The sequence below is a fragment of the Podarcis muralis genome, chromosome 16, assembly GCF_964188315.1.
Source record: "Podarcis muralis chromosome 16, rPodMur119.hap1.1, whole genome shotgun sequence".
Classification (NCBI taxonomy): domain Eukaryota; kingdom Metazoa; phylum Chordata; class Lepidosauria; order Squamata; family Lacertidae; genus Podarcis; species Podarcis muralis.
Window position 1 is genome coordinate 10920295 of NC_135670.1, and position 20961 is coordinate 10941255.

A 20961-nucleotide genomic window follows, 5' to 3' on the forward strand; every position below is an offset into this window, starting at 1 on the left:
GGAGCCACAGCCGAAAAAGCCCTGGCTCTATTATTATTTTACCGGTAATTCAGCAACATCAGTTTCAATGCATCACTGCAGAAGAATGAAAGCCAAAACGGGCCCCTGATGAGCTTACAATCCCAGGCACTGATGGTGAACTGGAGGCCCATCAACCCCTGAACTTTGGAAGCTCAGAGGCAGCAAGTTGATAGCTGGCATGGGGGTAAGAAACTGAGCTGGGAACCTGTAAGTTCCTGGTTCGAATCCTGCCTCAGGAGCAACCTCACTAGATGGTCTTTGGCAAGCCAGTCTCAGACTCCATCTGAAACGTGGGTGTGATGATACCAGTCCAGGTTACGGGGGCGTTGTAAAAATTACCTGAGAATGTCTGCAATGTCACTGGAAAACTGTAGCGCTACAGAACGGCTGGTTATTATTATTAAGTAAGCAACAACCAGTCACCGCAGGGAAGATTTCATCAAACACCTCCTCCACACACAAACGCTTTCCAAGCATGGCAATTCTCACATCCAAGCTCTGCACTGAGCAATGGAGATGCAGGTATGAATCAGGCTTCAAGCGGTGACTAGAAACCCAGCCTCCAGCATTTATGTGCTCAGACACACTCTGAGCGCTGCTAGTAGTTCAGCTGCACTGGGAGGTCAGGCCCAACTCTTCACCACATTGGCCCAGGTAGGTCAGAAACACCCTGCACCGGGACAGGCCACTGGACCAGGAAAGATGAGCCCATTGTAAGAACATAAGAAAAGGCCTGCAGGACCAGAAGGCCTATCAAGTCCTGCTCTCACTGTAGCTGACCAGATCCCTTGGGAAGCCGGAAAGTGGCAGCACTCTCCTCAGTTGCGCTTCCCAGCAACTGCCTCTGATGGTGGAGGGAGAACACAGACACTGTGGCAAGCAACCATTGAGAGCCTTCTCCTCTATGAACCTGCCTAATTTTCTTTTAAAGCCATCCAGGTTGCTGGCCACCACTCGTCTTGTGGGAGTGAGTTCCACAGGTTAACTCTCTGTACTGCGTGAAGGACTTTCCTTTTTCTATCCTGAATCTTCCAACATTCAGCTTCCTTGGGAAGCCCCTTCTAGGTGGTGTTTAGGGGAGGAGGCCATAAAACAGTAGCAGAGCCTGCACTTTGAATATAGCAGTTCCAGATCCAATTCCAAGGCTCTCCAGTCGTGGGAAAGACTCCTGGAATCATCCCGGGAAAGCTTTTCCACCTGCCTTGCCCCCTAACAGGGACTCTTATAAAGAGGAGCCGCTGCTTAAAGATTTGACCTTGCTCTCAATTTTGTATAAAATTATAATTCATTTTATAATGAATGATTTTAGACTGTTGTTTATGCTGTACTTTTGTACTGTTTTATTGTTGTTAAACGAACGCAGTCAAACACTCTTCAAATGTTAATTATTTTGAATTTTTATCATTTGTGTTGGCGTTTGTGTATCTATTCTCTTGGGAGCTGACTTGGGGGTCACGTTTGGCTGAAAAGCGGCATATATTGTGTCAATAGTAGAAACTGGCATCATTCAAACAATCTCTTTACATACAGTGGTGCCTCTGGATGCGAATGGGATCCGTTCCGGAGCCCCGTTCGCATCCTGAAGCGAACACAACCCGCGCCCCCACGTCTGCGTGGGTTGTGATTCGCCGCTTCCGCGCATGCGTGGGACGTCATTTTGAGCGTCTGCGCATGCGGCGAAACCCGGAAGTAACATGCAGAGCGCAACCCGAAAAGGCTTAACCTGAAGCGCCTTCAACCCGAGATATGACTGTAAACAGTAACAAAACATAAGAACTTTTAGATAGCAGGGTTGCCAAAACCCTGAGGCTGTGGAGAGCCACTATCAGCAGACAATGCAGTCAAGTTGCATCACATGCAAGGGTTTAGTTCCAGGTGTTGCATATATACGTGAAAACCATACATAGCCAAAATTACTTTTCATTTGGCTGGTGGTGGTGAGGAAGTCCCATGGGGAGGCCTTCCCCATGTTTCTGCTGCCTCCCCTCACTCCTCTATGTGAAAGCGAGCAGAAGAAGGTAGGAGGAGGGAGGTGAGCAGAGAGAGAGAGAGAGAGAGAGAGAGAGAGAGAGAGAGAGAGAGAGAGAGAGATGGAGGCAGAATGGAGCCGCAGCTGGGCACATAAAGCTGAATTTGTGCCCGGATGATGCAACTAGACTGTACTGGGATAGATGACCTGCTATACAGCAGCTTGACACATTCAGGGAGGAACTGTAGCTGTGCGGTAGAGCACCCGCCTCACAAGCCAAAGATCTCAGGTTCAATCCCTGCCCTCCCCCCTTTAAAAAATAGAAGCATGCTCCGATTTGTGGTATAGAGCAGTTTCTTCTGCATAGCTCACAAGACGGCACCACATTTTCTGCACTCACCTCAAGGTGTCCGTGTCCTCTAGTACTGAGGGTCGCTTGGCGTCAGAGAGGATGCTGGGAGTCTTGCGCCCTTTCCTATTAATCTCCACATGCAACCGATCCATGAGAAATTTTAAGAACTCCTGAGCGTCCTGCTGGCTAGAAAAGGAGGAAAGGCAGACGCGTTGGGCAGGCCGGGGTGGGGGAAATGTTGGGGTGGGTAAGAAATGTGCAGCCGCACTGGGGCAGGGATAAGGCAACGGGCACCCCAACTTGCCTCACCTGTATCCTGTGAAGGATGGCACGTATTTCTGAAAGACAGCTTTGAAGCGGCTGGGGTTGGCGGCCTCTGTGGAATCGGGGTGCCATAAAGTGGCAATGACATCTGCAAAGGCTGGAGAATGAAGAGCCACAAAAAAGAAAATAAAGGAGCTGTTCCCTTTCTCCTTCTCCATTTTTACACTGGGGAAAACGCTCAGCAAACTTCGTTTTGCTTCCTCTTCCTCGAAACACGGCAAATATGCTACCATTCCTGGTTTTGTCTTACAAATGAGGAATTGGGGCTTGGAGTTAGGCAAGTAGCTTGTCCAAGGCCGCACAGGGAAGACTGTGGCAGAGGCAGAACTGATACCTAGACCCTCTCCCTCCCAACAGGACAGGCCCAAAGATACTGCTGGTGGAAAACTACCAAGGGGGTCAGAGGAGGGCCTGGGGCAATGGAAAAAGATGTACAAACACAATACAATATCAAATGCCCACTCCCTTTGGCGCGACTTTCATAATCTTCTCCCTGTCCCACCATTCCACCCCCCCACCTCAAAATTGTGAATTATAAGCCTGGGCAGTTTGTCCCACAATATTTATTTAGGTGTTTCCTGTAATACGTTTGCAAGCTGAAGGCCAGAGACGGTGGCCTATGAATACCTCGCAGGTGAGAAAGGGACAGGACAGGACAGTGCTGGAATTAGGTCCTCTAATTATATAGTACTTTGTTCAAGGCAGAGGTACTTATATAATAGTGGTCAACCGGGATTGGATTAAGGCCCTCCAGAGACCAATTTAGATTGCTGGCTCACTACAAGGATCCTTTTTAGCTGAAGCTCGTTCAGACAGTGATCTGGTTACATAACCGACTCTGCCGACGGGAGGGAAAACAACAACAGAAAAAGCAGGGCAGGGTCTTTCCGCTTCCCCCCTTTACCTTCAGTCAGCTCCTGCTGCGTCCGCAGAGCGCTGGGCTGTTCCTGCCGGAATTCCCGACGGAGGCAATAGTCCCGCAGGGACTTGGTGCTACTCAGGCACTGAAGCACAGCATTCATGAAGCACTGGAGGGGGAGATACAATGGGGGTATCATCATGGCCTGCAGCGTTCCCGTTCCCCCAAAATCTACCTGAGAGGTCACCTGCCCCTGTATAGTCCCGGGAGAACCTTTAAATCAGATGGGAAAATTCTACCTCCAACACAGCACCCTGCAGAACATCACAGGGCGGGGACTTGAAAACAAGACATTTTCTGTCCTTACCCTTGTATTACAGAATGTCGTTACTTTGTCTTTGCCATCAATTTCAACAGATCTACTGTGAGCAAAAACAAGTTGAATAAACCCCCCTCCCATTGGGGTTTATCCAATGTTGGTCCAACTCAGAGGATGGGGGGAACCAACATGGCAGGAGATTTAGTTTTGTTTCATTTAGTTATGTTACAGAGGCTCTGCGAACGGTTGTTTGCTGACTGAGGGAAGTATAATTATGTAATACAGTTGTATCAACATACCGTATTTTTCCGTCCATAAGATGCCCCCATGTATAAGACATGTATAAGTCCCCTTTTGGGGACTCAGGTTTAAGAAAATGGGGGGGGGTGCCCCACAGTTGTTGAGGATTTTTTTGTGGACGGTTGTCCTCAGTTGTTCCGCTTTTTTTGGAGCGGATTGCCCACAGTTTTTGAGGGGTTGGGGGGGGGGGGCTAAAACAATCACCCGCCAGCAACTGCCATTCAACTGCCCACTTGCCGCAGCAGCAGCCTATCAGTAGCAGCCCTCGCCGCATACACAAATCAACATCCCTATCGCCAATGAAACATTCCTGATAGTGGCAACAACTAATCGCCAGTACACCCTCGGCACTATCCGTGTATAAGACGCCCCATAAATTTTGACATTTTTTTTTGGAAAAACAAATAGTCTTATACATGGATATATACGGTAGTTTACTCAACAGGTAACTTCCTCCGCTGATGTATTCCATATTCTTGAAAACACAGTAAGCAATATTTCAAAAACCAACACACCTAATTTAGGTCCATTAATTTCAACGGGTCTACTATGAATAGGATTTGCATTGGCTACAACCCATTGTTTTTATGTTGCACACTGTTTAGTGAATAATAATACAGTCGTACCCTGGAAGTCGATAAGAATCCGTTCAGGAAGTCCATTCGACTTCCAAAATGTCCGGAAACCAAAGCATGGCTTCTGATTGGCTGCAGGAAGCTCCTGTAGCCAATCAGAAGCCATGGAAGCCCCGTCAGACATTTGGCTTCCAAAAATAGTTTGCAAACAGGAACAGTTTGCGGCATTTGGGAGCCAAAATGTTTGACTTGCAAGGCGTTTGGGATCCAAGGTAAAGGTAAAGGGACCCCTGACCATTAGGTCCAGTCGTGACCGACTCTGGGGTTGCGGCACTCATCTTGCTTTATTGGCTGAGGGAGCCGGCGTACAGCTTCCGGGTCATGTGGCCAGCATGACTAAGCCGCTTCTGGAGAACCAGAGCAGCGCACGGAAATGCCATTTACCTTACCCCCAGAGTTGTACCTATTTATCTACTTGCACTTTGACGTGTTTTCGAACTGCTAGGTTGGCAGGAGCAGGGACTGAGCAACGGGAGCTCACCCCGTCGCAGGGATTTGAACCGCCGACCTTCTGATCGGCAAGTCCTAGGCTCTGTGGTTTAACCCTCAGCGCCACCCGCGTCCCTGGGATCCAAGGTACGACTGTAATAAAAAAGCTGTTTTTAAATGCCTTTAAATAAATAAAACCTTGCTGGAGCAAAGAAGGCCTGGGGTGAGTCAGTGGCTGGACAGGAGGGGGAACAACTGTGAACAGAACTTCAGCTACCTAGTTCTCCAGTGCAGAATGCAATAAAACGCCCATATTCCTAGCCAGCAATCCTGACTTCAATTCCATGCTCTCCCCTTTTCCCCTCCTGGTGGTGGTGGGAAACAGAAGTGTGCTGCCATTTTGGAACAACCAACCACAGCATATGCTCTTAGTTATGCTGGGGTTGGCACAGCTGCTGGGTGTGTGTGTGTCCTTGTTGCTAGGCTCCCACAACTTCCAGATGGGGATCAAGGGTTAGGAACGGGGACTGAAGCGGCAGGGTTGCAAGCTGCCTTCAGGCAGCACCTAAAATCCCATTGAGTTTCCAAAAATGCTGGGGCCTGCGTCCGATTTTGGTGCTTAGTGCAGAACATTCGTGGAGCATACCACCCAACCTCACCTCCCTCAGCAACACCTGGATGCAGAATTCCAAACCTGTTTTCTGCACTCGGCACAGAGCGGTTGTGCAGAATATGCACACATCATACAAGCTGAAAGTCAAAATCATCTGTGGTGGGGAACCCACAGGCCGATCTTGGCCTACCAGGTTGTCAAATGTAGCCTCTGGAGTTTTAAAGAGCAGCGGGGGCAGTTTGCAAAAGGGCTTTCAAACAGCCCCACGCTGCGCTTTGAAGTCCCGAAAGCCAGGCCTTCAAAGCGTTGCATCGCAAGATTCCACTGCAGATCCAGCTGGGCAACCCCACCCACCTGTCAAATGTGGCCCTCCAAGGGTGGGGAAGATGCAGATCTCGCCCACCAACCCAGAAAAGATTTGCCACCTTTGCTTTAAAACACACGCACAACAAACTCAATAAGAGACATCACTTCTGCTGCGCTCATTGTGGCAAGTCTGACACGGCTACCTCGCCTCCTACCAAGTTCGACTTCTCAATGCCGGTTATTTTAAGGCATCTTTTGAATAACAAAAATTGCACATTGTTGGGGCCTTTCAAAAGAAACCTTTGTGACAAGTCCTTTATGCAGGGGGGGAAAGTTCTCTTCACCTGGGGCTGGGGAGGCTAAGCGCCCACTTCTTACCGTGTTGCCAAGGTTGCGGAGACCTATGTGCCCAGAGCCCAGCAGGAGAGTGTGATGCGTCTGGAAAAAACAAAAACAGACAGAGTGAACGAGAGAGACAGAGAGGGAGGGATGGTTTGCGTGTTGTGACAGCGGGAATAATAGGCTCGTCTCGTCTCACGGCTCCACATGCAGGATGGACAGATACATCCGTACTTAAGTACACATACAGAGTGAGCATCCCAAAGACTGGCACAGGTCTCTTTTGTGTCATTGCCAGAGCTCCCAACCCCCAGTATGATTCCTCTCAATGGTCTAGAGGTCGTTCCACTGCACTTTCTGGCCAAGCTGCCTTTTGCAGGCTTCTCAGATCAATCCACCTCTCCCTTCCAGCTGTGGAGGAGTTCCAGCTCCCCTCCCTAGTCATCTCGAGCAGAGAAGGAGTGAGCAAATCACAGCGGCTCTGAAGCAGGTTAGCTTGAGCGGTAACCGCTGAGGATTTAAATACACGCAATTATATTGTGCGACTTGCCGTGACAGGAAGGAAATCTGAACACAATCAAGAAGTGGGGGGGGGGGAGGCACCCTTGGGGCATTTTTCTAAGACTGCAACCAAGAAGTTCTGAAACAGGAGCTGCATGCCCCCAAACGAGTCTGGATACCAATCCTTCCTTAGCTCCAGAGGGAGGGAATCAGGCACCCTTCAGACGTTTCTGGGATCAGACGTTGTTGGAATCCAACTCCCTAACCTTGGTCCTGCTGTCTGGGGCCGATGGGAGGCGGCTGAGCAACATCCAGAGGACCCAATAGGCTCCACACCAACAGCCATGCCTTTCTAGAACTTCAGAGTCTTTCCCCCTTAAAGATGCCAGGGATTGAACCTTCTGAGGGCAGAGGAGGGGCTTGATCAACTGAACTATGGTCCTTTTCCAATGTAAGAGAACTGTATGAGCATATGAAGTTGTTGTTGTTGTATACTCCGAAGGGGGACACTGTGGCCCTGCAGATGTTGCTGGCTGGGGCTGATGGGAGTCCAGCAATGTCTGGAATTGGGAGTCCATCAGCCCCACATATCCTGCCAACCCCTTCTTTAGACCACTGGCCCTTGACAGGAAGGTTGTGCCCTGACCTACAGCCACTTCACCCCAGCAGCATCACTAACTGGTCGATTTACTCAATTTCCTTTTTTGTGGTGGAGGGGAGGGAGAGCTTGAGATCAGAGAGACCAACTGCAAAAGAAGACCAAGCCTCTTCATTTTTAAATAGCTGTGTGGTGCAATAAAATCAGGCCTGCATCTGTACTGGAGTGGTGTTTTTAAGACGTTCAGATTGTTTTCTTGCTTGTGTGTTTTCCACTCTGGACAACTTTGGGAGGAAAAAGTGGGGTATGAATTTAGTAATATAGAAGGGAACTGCAGCAAATGCAGGTTTCTCTCACAGGGTAGATCCTCCAAGAAAAAACTCTTTCACACAGCTATTAAAAATGTCCTCTCCTCTTCTTGCAGTGGGCGGAAGAGGAGAAGGAGGGAAACATCTCATCACAAACATTGTAACTGGGTCCCTAGTCGCTGGCCAGAATTAAAGGCAACTACTGGGTCAGAAACAAATAATTCAACAAGCGCTGCTCTCATCCACTATGAAATCAAGGGAAAGCATTCTCCACGCTCTTCTCAGCTGCAGCCTTGTCCCATAAGCCAAAGCTCCCTGCTCCCCAAATTCTCCCAGCAAACAGCAGGTTTTTTTTAATAGTCAAGTTTCTTAATCATCCTTCATTACAATGAAAACTGTCCCATACGGAACGGAATGGTATAAATCCAGCCAAAGAACCAAAAAGGTAAAAGGTAAAGGATACGGAGAAAGAGGCTCAGGGCACCTCTGTACAATACAGCCACGCAATGAAGCCGCGTCAGACATTATCAACTTAGTGGCAGAAACAGGGAGAGATTGGGGGGGGGGGGCGTGTTACCTCACTGGTCATCAGCAGCAGCCCCATCACCGCCGTGTGGACCACGGACTCAGAGATGTCCGCCGCTCGGCCATGAAGCTCCCGCTTGGTGGCCAAGGTGCGGTGCAGCTTCCGGGGCAGCTCCACCAGAGTGGCCCCCTGGAGCCCCGGCATGGCTCCCCCGCTGCCCGTTCCCGCTTCAGGAGCCGGCGAGAAAGAGGCACAGCCCTCGTCCTGCGTGGCGCCAAGCGGGGAAAAGGACTGGCGGGCCCTCCCTCACGTCCCTATAAGCCAGCAGCTCATTAGCTGATCCGCTTTCCCCTGGCTATTCCTGGCTCCTCCTGGAGGCTCATCTCGGCGGGATTAATTAGCAGGAAGAGCTACTTTGGGGAGCAGCAACGCTTTCGGAGAACTGCGGAGCCAGGGAGGGAACGGCGCGGCAAAATAAAAACACAACCAAAGCAAATATACACAGCTCAGGGTGACCAGGGTTACGGCTAGCAGCTTCCCCAAGAGGCCCCTGCAGCGTCCTCGAGAAAAGCCCCGAGATTCAGCAGGCAACTGCTTCGGGTGACTTCTCAGTGGGCCAACCCACCTTGGCACAGTGGGACGTTCCCCAAAAGCTACCTCGAGCAGGGCAAGTCGGACAGTTACACAGACCTATAAAAACTGCGCAAGAGAATCCTTGCCCCAGGGAATTAATTGGCCGTTACAACTCTGGAAGATGTCAGCACCTGAGTCGACCAGAGTCACTTGCCGGGGGAACCGGGTGCAGAGAGTGAGCTAGGACCTGGGCGTGGACATTTTACCCCCAAATCAGTCCAAGTTCAGCAAAAGGGCTGCCAGTTTGGGACAGCAGTGGAAGAAAATGGGCACATTTGAGAATGTGCCTTCCCCTAAGCCATCCCTACCCTCTCTAATAAAAGACCGTCCCTGCCTGCACTCACAGAAAAGATTTAGGGGAGACATCTGCTAACTCTATACATTTTGTTCCATGCATCTGTTTCTATGGAAACAAATGTGATTTTCGATAGGCTATCACCAAAGAAAAGTCTCCTTTCCCTCCCTCCCATCTGCCTCCTGCTTTCAAGTGTTGGAGAGGCCACAAGGAGGCATCTCCTGAGATGGCTCCAACAGGGGCAGATGGACCAGGGGAAGCAGCTTGCAAGGCAACTGTGCAGAGGCTGCTCCTTGAGCTGACGTTTATCCACAAAAAGCTTCACTGATTTTCACCATGCAATAAACAGAAAGAAGAAAAGAAAACCATGTGTGTGGGTGACAGCACAATGAACAGCCATCACCCCTTGGGGAAGGGCCATAGCTTAATGGGAAAAGCATCTGCCTTGCAAAAGGTCCCAGGTTCAATCCCGGCAGCATCTCCAGGTGGGACTGGAAGAGAACCCTGCCTGAAATCCTGGAGTCAGTGTACGCAATACTGAGCAGCTAGGTGGTCTGACTCAGAAGGCAGCTTCATATGCCCTCCTCTCTGTCTGGACCACTGTTGAGAGTGAGGAGGGCTGCAGCTGAGTGGCAGAGAATCTGCCTTGCATGCAGAAGGTTGTAGGCTCAATCTCTGGCCTCTCCAAGTAGACCTGGGGATGCCAACCGCCTGAAGCCCTCAGGAGTCAGTTCCGATAAAACTCAACTCTGTATACAGAGGCGTCCTAAGTTTCTCACTGCCACCCGAACGACACCAAAAGCGCCTTGCTGCAAGAAGCCATGCCTGTGCTGTCTCACTTTCCAGCAGCTGGCATGTGGTGGGAGTCAGGCCAGAACTCCACTCTCCTGCCTTGGGGAACTGGATCCATGCTGGCCATCTGCCAGTATTTACAGGAATGTAAGTAACTGATAAGAAGGATACAGAGGCAGCCTTCCTGTGAGGCAAAGGGGAAAGCAAACAGCTAGGGGCAGCTCTACAGGAACCCATTGAATGATTCTTATTCTTTTGGAGGGATAGTTCAGAGGCGTAGAGCATCTGCTTTTATACACAGATGGTCCTGACATCTCCAGGTAGGGATGGAAAATCCCAAAGAGCTGCTGCCAGCTACTGCGGACAATATTGAACTAGATGGGCCAGCATTCTGTCTTAGTAGTATAAGGGAAGTTCACATGTCGCAAATCTAAACCCGGCAAACTACCACCAGTTCCCCTAAACTTCCTTTGGTGGTGGATTCCTGCGAATTCTCAGAGAAGGATCTCTGTCCGACTCGCCGAAGCACAACCCGCAAGGTTCCTTGACCGATAAACCCACTTAAGTGTGTCTAATGCAGCTGAGCCACTTAAAACCAGCTTAACGACTATGGTGCTCCCCCCCCCCCACAGACTCACCCCCAAGGAATGCTGGGAACTCTTGTGGCTGTCTATTCTGTTAGAGATACTTAGCCGCCTGCCAAGGAGAGTCCTGCGTGAGTGCATGTCTGCCTGGGAGGAACATGAAACAAAGCAGTTAAAAACTAGCGGGAGCGGACAGCATAAACATCAAGGGAAATCCAGCAAGCGTCAATTTCTGCTCACGCAAACCTCTGGGGCAATTATTTTTTGGGGGGTGGGGTGGGGATGCACCAGGAGAGGAGAGAAAGAAGTTGGCTCATGCTGGGGCACCCACAAACAGGTTGTGAAGGCAACATCCCCAGCATTTGGTATTCAGCGGTATACTGCTACTGAACTTGGGAGCTTTATCAGGCGATCAAGAGAGGAACAAAAGTCATCCACAAATTTGTCTTCTCCCCTCCCTTTAAAGGAGGGAGTGGGAACCTCTGGCTCTCCAGATGTTGCTGGACTCCCGTAAGCCCCAGCCAGCATGGCCAATGGTCAGGGAGGGTGGAAGCTGGAGCTCAGCAGCATTCGCAGGGCCACAGGTTACACCAATCTTGCTTTAAGACAAACCAAAATGGCGACTGTGACTGCACTTCACAGCAACGTACTCCCCATAGTGCCACAAAAGTTACGGCTCTTAAATGTGTTTCTTGGGGTGGGGGGTGGGGTTATTGTTTCATTTTGGTTTTAACTATCTATTTTGTGCTTTTATCCTGCATTTCCCCCCCTTATGAACCACCCTGACATCTTTGGATTAAGGGCGGAATATAAATTGAATAAAAGTAAGTATCCCACACTTTGTTTTCTAAACACTAGCTTGCTAAGAGGCTGGTCCTCCATGTCTAGTATGGAAACCCAGGACACAGGATTCTTAGCAGCCAGGAAGGACAGGGGGAGGAAGGGGAAAGCATTCTGCAAAGTATTTTGGCTGAGGAGGGACAAAGGTGAGGGGTGCAGGACGGAAGAGGAATCCAGGACCCTTCTGCCACAGGGAATTCCTTCGTGCCTACAACTCCCAGGCACCTGCTTAAATACAGAGCTGCCCCATATGTTCTGCAGAGAAATTACTTTCTTCAGTTTGCCCCCAGATCTACTGCCAATCAGTTTCCTAGACAGCCTTGGATGCTAAGGTTAAGAAAGTTCCTTCTATCTACTATCTTCACACCGTGTACCCTATTGTAAAGCCTGGGGCCCTCCATTCCCCCAAAGAGGATCATTGCTGGGCACCCCTTGCCAGTCCCTTACAGCAGTGGCCTTCTCCTCCAGCCTGCTCGGAACAGGGCCCTTGCTCTGGGGTGGGCTGGTGGATACCGGGATGTCTTGGGAGCGAGCGTATTCCGTGGCCTGCGGGTCGAGGGCGCGAGTCCTGGGGCAGCTCTCCGTGCGGACGGACAGCAGCGTGGGCGACGGCCTCCCATCTGCCCCGGGGGTGACGTTGACTCTCCGCAGAGACGAGCTCCTCTTCAGGGCCAGGGCGCCCAGGCCGTGTTTGTGGCTGCACGACGGGCTGCGGTCCCGGAGAGCAAGCCGGTTCAGCACGGCACTCAGCTGCTCCTCCCCGCGGCTGCCGGACTGGCTCAGGTCGCCGATGCTGATCGACTTGGAGCGCAGCAGGTTGCCGCTCCGGCGATCTGAGTCCGGCCCGCCCAGGAGGATGCCGGGTGGCATGGTGAAGGAGGCGCTGCCGGAGATGGTGCCGGCCTGCGGGCAGCCGGGCACCTTGAGGGCGTGGTCTGCCTTGACGGGGCCGCGGCGGGAGGCGGAGGCGCGCAGTGTGTCGCTGCGCTTGGAAGCCCGGCCTCGGTCGAGCTCCAGCTTCTTGCCCCTGTCATCCAGAGGGCTCGGCCTGGGCGGCAATGGGCGCAGTTTGGACGCCACGGAAAGTCCGTTGGAGGCGGCGGAGGAGCAGCCACGGTGCTCTTGGCTCGGGGCTCGGTGTCCATTGGGGAGCTTGGAGGTGGCTTTCGGCTGAGAGGTGATGACCGACTGCTCTCTCGCCCGGCTCATGCGGTGCTCGGAGGCTTGCGGCATTGCGGAGAGGAGATAGAGGAGGGCCCTGGGGAGAAAAGCAACAAAAGCGGGAAGTGGGGAAACGGTCAGGTCTGTTTCTTCACATTACGTTTTTGAAATGCAGTGGTATCTTGGTTTACGAACTTAATCCATTCCGGAAGTCCGTTCTTAAACCAAAGCGTTCCATGCTTTCCCATAGCAGCGGGGGGACTCAATTTACAAATGCAACACACTCAACAGGAAGCGGAACATGTTCTGCTTCCAAGGCAAAGTTCACAAACCAAAACATCTACTTCTGGGTTTGCAGCGTTCTTGATCCAAGTTGTTCATAAACTAAGCTGTTCTTAAACCAATGTACCATTGTATGTTTGTTGGCTGTGCATTTGGATACCTGCTAAGATATCATAACCAAATTTGGCATAATGGTTTCTCCAGAGCTCAAGGACCAGGCTTTTGTCTATGTTTGGATACAGCTGGGCATCATTTGGAATCAAGATGGCAGACTGAACCTTTCAGCGCTGCACTGGTTTTTTGGTTCCTTATCATTCCAGAGCAATGCCAAATATGAGGCTACTGGTTATTAATACTGGGTTGGAGCCAACTGAGAAATAAATAGCTATTACTAATTTGTCCATTGACTTACCGTATTTTTCGCCCCATAGGACGCACCGCCCTATAGGACGCACCTAGTTTTTTTGGGGGGGAAATAAAGAAAAAAAATTATTTCCCCCCCAGACACGGGGCTTCCCCCAACCCCAGCCCCCAGAACAGCCTGCTATCTGCAAGCCTAGGGAGCCATACATGGAGCCTGGGAGGGCAGGCAGCTCTGCGCGACCCTCTGGATTCCGGCACGGCTTGGCGCTGGGCTCCGGAGGGTCGCGCAGAGCTGCGCGGAGCCCGGGAGGGCAGGCAGCTCTGCGTGACCCTCTGGCGGCCGGCGCGGCTTGGCGCCGGGTTCCGGAGGGTTGCGCAGAGCTTCCTGAAGCCTGGAGAGCGAGAGGGGTCGGTGCGCACCTGTATTCGCCCCATAGGACGCACACAAATTTCCCCTTCATTTTTGGAGGGGAAAAAGTGCGTCCTATAGGGCGAAAAATACGGTAAGTGCATCTGCTCTGAGTAGGATTTACCTGCATAGAATCAGTTATTAACAACTTTATATACCACTTAACATTCAGAATAGGCTTCTGTGCTTTTTACCGTGTATAAAGGAAACAAAACACTGAAATAGAAACATTCCTAATTAAACTACACAATCGCCTAAAAAATAGACACCCTTAAGTGAAATACACATTAAAACAATGCAGCAATTAAACCAGGAGACTGTGGAAAAAGGTCAGTTCAGAGGACTGAGCATACAGACTCCTGGGAAATCCCAGTTTCCAATTTAATAAAAGCACGGAAATTTTTTAGCCCTTCAAAACAGGCACTCAACAGAAGTGGACAGCACAAAGCCAAGCAGCCCAAAGACCCCAGCCCAGCAAGCTGGAAACGCACCTCTCAAAAAGTGCTAGACTCTCACCCCCGCCGGCCCCTGGCTCACACCTCACAGAGGTGGCTGACCGCAGGAGGGCTCCTCTTGGCAGATGCCCTGCAAGACAAAAAACAGCAAAGGAAAACTGGTAAAATTCTCCGCCTTTACTCAGAGATGCTCCCCACAGCCAGATTCCAGGATAGGTGGTCCCAATGGAAAGGGAAGCGCTTCCTTGCATCTCAGGGGGAACCGAGGCCACATCTTAACTCCAATTCCTCAGAAACAAGGGTGAGCATAGTCTGTAAACACAATGCAGGATTCAGCTCAGCTTCTGGCTTCCTGAGAACCTCGGCTTTATTTCTGCGATACAGGTTTAATAGTTCTCGTCATTCCAAGGACAGAGTGAAAGGAGCTCTGGAGGTACGCAGATTGTCAAAACCTTGGAAACCAAAGCCTAAGGCCACCTGGCTGGGAGTACCTGTAACATAATGGGTGTTTCCTTCACATTTTTATTCATTTGCTTAGACATTTTATATAGCTCTCCATTATATCACCTCTATGCAGCACACAAAAATCTCAATACAATGACATCAAAACCCAATTAAAATTACAAAATCAGAATTAAATTAAAATGCCTGCTGGATTAGTATTTTTAAAACCCAGTTAAGAAGGCACAGAAGTTGAACAGGGAGGGGGCCTGTCAGACCTTGGGCCAGAAGAAGGTTCCATAAAACTGGGCCCACATTACCAAATGCTGCGCATCTGAGCCATGGGTGGGGGACGACGACTAACACTAACAGTGACTCCCCTGAATACCTCTGTGACCAGGCAGGGATACAAGAGAGAGATGGACCCTGAGGTGTCCAAGTGCTTAAGAGCCTTGAACCTGGCCCAGTATGGCCAGTCAGTGCAAGCTTTTGAGCACCAGAGACTCTGTGGCAGCATGGCCAGTGGTCAGGGATGACGGGGGCTGTAGTTCTGCAAAATCAGGAAGGCCATAGTCTTCCCATTTCTGGGGTACAGTAAGTCACAGAGCCAGTAGTGATGTATGGAAGTGAGAGCTGGACCATAAAGAAGGCTGATCGCCGAAGAACTGATGCTTTTGAATTATGGTGCTGGAGAAGACTCTTGAGAGTCCCATGGACTGCAAGAAGATCAAACCTCTCCATTCTTAAGGAAATCAGCCCTGAGTGCTCACTGGAAGGACAGATCCTGAAGCTGAGGCTCCAATACTTTGGCCACCTCATGAGAAGAGAAGACTCCCTGGAGAAGACACTGATGCTGGGAAAGATGGAGGGCACAAGGAGAAGGGGGCGACAGAGGACGAGATGGCTGGATAGTGTTTTCGAGGTTACCAGCATGAGTTTGACCAAACTGCGGGAAGTAGTGGAGGACAGAGGTGCCTGGCGTGCTCTGGTCCAGGGGGTCACGAAGAGTCGGACACGACTAAACGACTAAACAACAACAACAAGTCACAGAGAGGTGTGCAGAGAGGTGCCCGCCTGCAAGGAGCTTCCAATCCAAAACAGACAATGGGAGAAACGACGAAGGGAGGAGAAACTGTGGGCAGACGCAGTGACATCGGCCTAAAACTTGGTTGGAAAGAGGAATTCAGGAGGGAAAATCCCTTAGAAAAGGATTAATTTTGAGAAGTGATTCTAAGGAAGGGAGGAGAGGTGGCGCCATGTACATATTTAGGGGGGAGTTCCAAGCTTCGAGAGCAGCAAGGGGGAATAGGCAGCGTCGCTGCTCACTCACATTTGCATCTAAATTATTTCATGAATTCAGCTTCATGTGCATCTACTTACCTAAATGGGGCATTTTATTCCAATAACCAGGACACCTAAAGGTTGACCCAAAAATCACAAACACTCCATAGGGCAGGGAGGTCAGGCATTTTTTTTCAGCCCAAGGGCCGCATTCTCTCATGGGGCATCTTCCAGGGGCCACATGCCAGTGTCAGGGCCGAGTCAGTGGTAAACTGGGCAGAGCAATGGGTGCAACTCTTACTTTGTATAGTAGGCCACACAAAGGTCACACATCTTTCCATCCTGGCAAGCCAGAGGCAACCTGGCCCAGTCAGAGAAGCCTGAAGGGCCACATTCGGCCCCCAGTCCCAAGGTTCTGCCATGGTGGTATCAGCCAAACAGCTTTAGGGCATTGTGTAGTTATATGACTTTAGGTGGTACTGCAAGGCATTTACACGCATTCGTGAAGGACCAGTCTGTGAATGGGTAGCAGCCACGAAGGCTAGTGGAGTTCAGAGGCTGTATACCTCTGAATAAAAAGGTAAAGGTACCCCTGCCCGTACGGGCCAGTCGTGTCCGACTCTGGGGTTGTGCACCCATCTCACTCAAGAGGCCGGGGGCCAGCGCTGTCCGCAGACACTTCCGGGTCATGTGGCCAGCGTGACATCGCTGCTCTGGCAAGCCAGAGCCGCACACGGAAACGCCGTTTACCTTCCCGTTTTTAACCGGTCCCTATTTATCTACTTGCACCCGGGGGTGCTTTCGAACTGCTAGGTTGGCAGGCGCTGGGACCGAACGACGGGAGCGCACCCCGCCACAGGGATTCGAACCGCCGACCATGCGATCGGCAAGCCCTAGGTGCTGAGGCTTTTACCCACAGCGCCACCCGCGTCCCTATACCTCTGAATACCAGCTGCTAAAGGGGTATTGCCTCCTTGTGCTGCTTGTGAGCGTCAGAGAGCTGCAGCCAGAGCTCTTCTGAGGTTCTCCTCCAGTTTCCTCTGCTACCATTGGCCAAAGGGGATTTCTTCTGCATTCCTGGCACAATTCTTTTGGAAAACACAATTCTTTGGAAATCAGAACTCAAGGAGGTCTTTACAGAGGCAACAAGATTCTGAGCGACATATTTAAAAACAGGGGGAAACCAATTTTCTGTGCCAAATTCAAAAAGCCTGCTTAAGCAGAACTATGGGAATTACATGAATTATGCAGACTTGAGGAACAAAATAAGCAGCAGAGGACCGGTGCCTTCATGCTCCGACTGTGGAGCATTTGGCAGGTCACTGGGAAAGAAGGATACTGGACTCAAAGATGAAAGCTGCAGTCCAACAACATGTAGAGGTCACAAGGTCCTGCCCCCACCCCAGCTTTAGTGCAATCCAACAGGGCTCTTCTTATGGGAGACAGAGCTATGCCCACTGAGACCCACTGAGACCTCAAGAGCCACATAGGAAATAGGCTGAGATACACAAATTCCACCCAATCACAGAATAGGGGATCAAAGTAAAGAGCTAGCCTTCAGAAAAGCCTTTCCTTTTTTGCAAAGTAAGACTTGAAAGCAAGCAGGGGAAGAGAAGATTCTGTAACCGCTATAGTTATTTGTCGCTACACAGCAGAAGCAAGAGAAAGTAGATGAAAAAAAGAATATGCAAATGTATTATCAGCATAATTTCTGCCACGGTTATAGAATCTAGCTTTTCTCGGCACACAGAATTTCGACACATTCTCATTTACTTATATACAGAGAGTCCCATTTATATAAATGACACTGAAGAAGCCTGAGTGGTCCTTTGCTTATATTCTAAAATATTCATAGGGACACAGAGAATAGAGGAATGAATAGAGACAGGCACTGGAAATGCAACAGAAGAACAAAAATTGTGTAGGTCCCTCAGATGGTGGTGGACTCTCCTTCCTTGGGGTTTTTTAAGTAAATGTTGGATGGCCATCTAATGATGCTTCAGTTGAGATTCCTGCATTGCAGGGGGTGGACTAGATGACTGCCAGGGTCCCTTCCAACTCTACAATTCTATGATTCCATGAAAAACAAAATAAGAACACAAGAAGAGCCTGCTGGATCAGGCCAACACCTAGTCAAGCATCTTGTTCTCGCAGTGGCCAACCAATCGCCTGTGGGGAAACCCACAAGCAGGCTTCAAGCACAAGAGCACTTCCCCTTGGTTTCTAGAAGCTTATTATTTACATACACAAAAATCCCAGCGTTCTCTTTATTATCAGCCGGTCAACATCTGTGTCCCGCTCCCCCGCGACATAACTGGAACCCAACTCTTAGCATGGCCAATGGCCAGGGAAGATGGGAGTTGGAGTCTAACATCTGCAGGATCACAGATGTGATCCTTGAGGACAACCACCACTGGCCCTCATATCTTCCCTTTGCTCCATTGCTTCTTTTCACTGTGGCTGAAATGGAAAACAAGACATCCCCTGGGAGTTCCAAAGCTTCATTGACATGCAGAACGTTATTGGGAGAGATGGAGCATGCCCACCAATGTCAGGCAAAGGTCCAGTTCTCCAGTACAAACTTTGTCCAGCCAGGTCCCTCCACAAAGCTTCCATCATCCAGGGCTAAAGCAGGAACAATCTTCCCCTCATGTTTGTCCTCAGCATTGGGGAATTCAAAGGTAGTCTCAATCTGTACATCAGGGATGGGGAATCTGTGGCCCTCCAGATGCTGCTGGCCTCCAACTTACGTCTGCCCCAGCAAGCATGGACAATGGCCAGGGATGATGGAAGTTGTAGTCTAATGACATATGGAGGGCCTAACAGGTTCTCCACCTCTACTGGATATGGAAGTTCAACAGCCTTCTCCTCTCCTATAAGTATGTCTAACCCTGTTTGAAGCCATGACACCTGGTGGCCTCCACCTCACCATTAAAAAAAAATCCTTCAAATCTTTACTACTGCCATATCTTGCAGCAGCAAAGAGACACTCAGAGCTCTATCCTTTTCTGTCAATTTGACCAAATCTTCATAAACACCATAAAGCCAGATAATGACACTGCCATACACCATTTAAATACTAGGTTTTTATCCAACTTCTACTCAGAGTAGATTCATTGAAATGGAACTGAACTATCCATGCCTATTCATTTCTGTGGGTAGAACTAGCCCTGGATACAACCCAATAATATATCTAAACACCTAAAACACATCTAAACACCTAAAACACAAATCCATCTTCTGATTTGGGGTGCATCTTCCCATTTAAAAAGACAGTCCATACCTTCCCTATTTTAAAACCTATATTATCATCATTATCAAAGCTCCTAAATTTCTCTAAGCACTGTTTGTAAATTAAAGGATAAGACAATATCTGCCCACTAGCTCACAATTCAATAGACACAATGTGAAAGGAAAATGGAATGAGGAGGGAAGAGGAAAATCAAGGACTGGAGCAGCTGATCCTCCACTGGCAGATAGATGAAGTTGGTTTCGCCCTCGCCAGGATGTCCTTCTCAAGAGGCAGCCTCCTAGTAGCCCTTGTCCATGCATCTCATAAAACAGTAGTTATCAACCTTTTCACTCCCAGAACCCACTTTCAACACATCCATACATTTTGGGACCCATTCCCTAATATTGTCACCATGTATCTGCATGATGTCCATGCTCCTGCTGCAAACCCACCTTGGAACAAGCCGTGACCCACTAGCGGGGTCCCCGAACCCACCAGCTGAAGACCAGTGCCATAAAAATCATACTGACACCCAGAACAGCCCCCCCTCAATTGTTTTACTTCCAAGCCACACTTCAGACCCACTTACTCCATAGAGGTTGGGGGTCTTCCTGCTGTCACCAGGAGCCCACCCCAACTCCTAGGCGGCACAACCTCATCTGCTGACCTCTAGAGCCCTCCTCCTTTGCAGCCCAGAGCCCCCATGAGAAGCCCATTCCCCACCCCCTTCACCGAGGACCCTGGGCAGAGAAGTCCCCCCCCCCAAATAAAAACCACAAACCCCAACCCCACCCCGTCAAGACTCACCCCACATATTATTATGCCGCGATTACATAATAATGTCAAATTGTGCTCCCTGCCCTCCCCCCTCCCCTCGCGTTATACAGGCACAGCGTGTGAATGCCGCCTGCGCTAGACACCATCTAGGCAGGTGGGCCTTACCTATGTCGCGTTGTGCCCCCCATGCAGACCCACAGCCGGCCCCACGACTCAAATAAGGAGAGGAGCCCCCAGAGCATCCTTTTAACCGAGCCTTTAGAGCCCCCCTCTTCTTAACCCTTCGTGCTACACGGCCCCCCGCCCAGCCCTCAAACCCCACCCCGTCCCGCAACAGACCCCCGGTGCCGCAAAGGAGTTCAGGTGTGTGGGCCTCACCTCCTGCAGGACGCCATGGCAACAACAACTCCTGCAGCACGGGCCGCCATCTTTGTTCCTCCCCCCTCCCCGCCGCACTCCGCGCTTTTGCCCGGCCGAGGCCGGCTTCGCGCGGCTCCAACGCGCAGGCGCTGGCACGCCTTTCGGGCCCCGCGCGCGCAGGCGACGGACTGACGGGACCTGCGCGTGCGCAGCTCATCCTCCCTAGGCTCCTTTTGTTGTTTCGGTAGCGTCACAGTCGGCTTTTGCTTTGCCCGACCTGCCACTCTCACCTTTTCCGTCGCCATGGAAACGGCGGGAAGCGTCCCAGAAAATTTAAAGGCGCAGTAGCCTTAAATAAATAAAAAAAATAATAGAGGCTGGACGCTTTGCAAGCCGGATCCGGTCTATGTATTGTATATTTCTTGGGAGTCGTTCGCTGTGATTTATTCGCAAGCTGCAACCAGATCCCATGAATGTTTATTCAGGAGTAATTCACACCACTTAAGAGATTTTTGAAATATTAAGCAGAATAGAAATGCTTTTAAATTTAAATTTTAAACTGTTGTTCAGAATGTATTTAACTATTTCCAGGTTGCTGTGTGTGTTTTAATGTTTATTGTTGATGTCTGCAGTCCTGAACTCCTTTGTGAGGAAGGG

The 20961-nt window shown here is 50.3% G+C and overlaps 1 protein-coding gene across 3 annotated transcripts in view; it reads right to left on the reverse strand.

Moving 5' to 3' along the window:
• Positions 1-20476, reverse strand: part of USP21 (ubiquitin specific peptidase 21) — a 28483-nt gene extending 8007 nt beyond the window's left edge. Inside the window, exons 1-8 of one of the 3 annotated variants that reach the window (XM_028711230.2) lie at positions 20323-20476; positions 14250-14343; positions 11991-12801; positions 10758-10850; positions 6506-6565; positions 3571-3694; positions 2652-2763; positions 2391-2528 (exon numbers count right to left, since the gene is read on the reverse strand). In XM_028711230.2, coding sequence (XP_028567063.2) covers positions 2391-2528; positions 2652-2763; positions 3571-3694; positions 6506-6565; positions 10758-10850; positions 11991-12776 — 1313 coding nt within the window. In that variant the 5' untranslated portion in view covers positions 12777-12801; positions 14250-14343; positions 20323-20476. The remainder of the gene's footprint in view (positions 1-2390; positions 2529-2651; positions 2764-3570; positions 3695-6505; positions 6566-10757; positions 10851-11990; positions 12802-14249; positions 14344-20322) is intronic. The other 2 variants (XM_028711231.2, XM_028711232.2) reach the window with 2 other exon arrangements.
• Between the last annotated feature and the right edge of the window lie 485 nt (positions 20477-20961).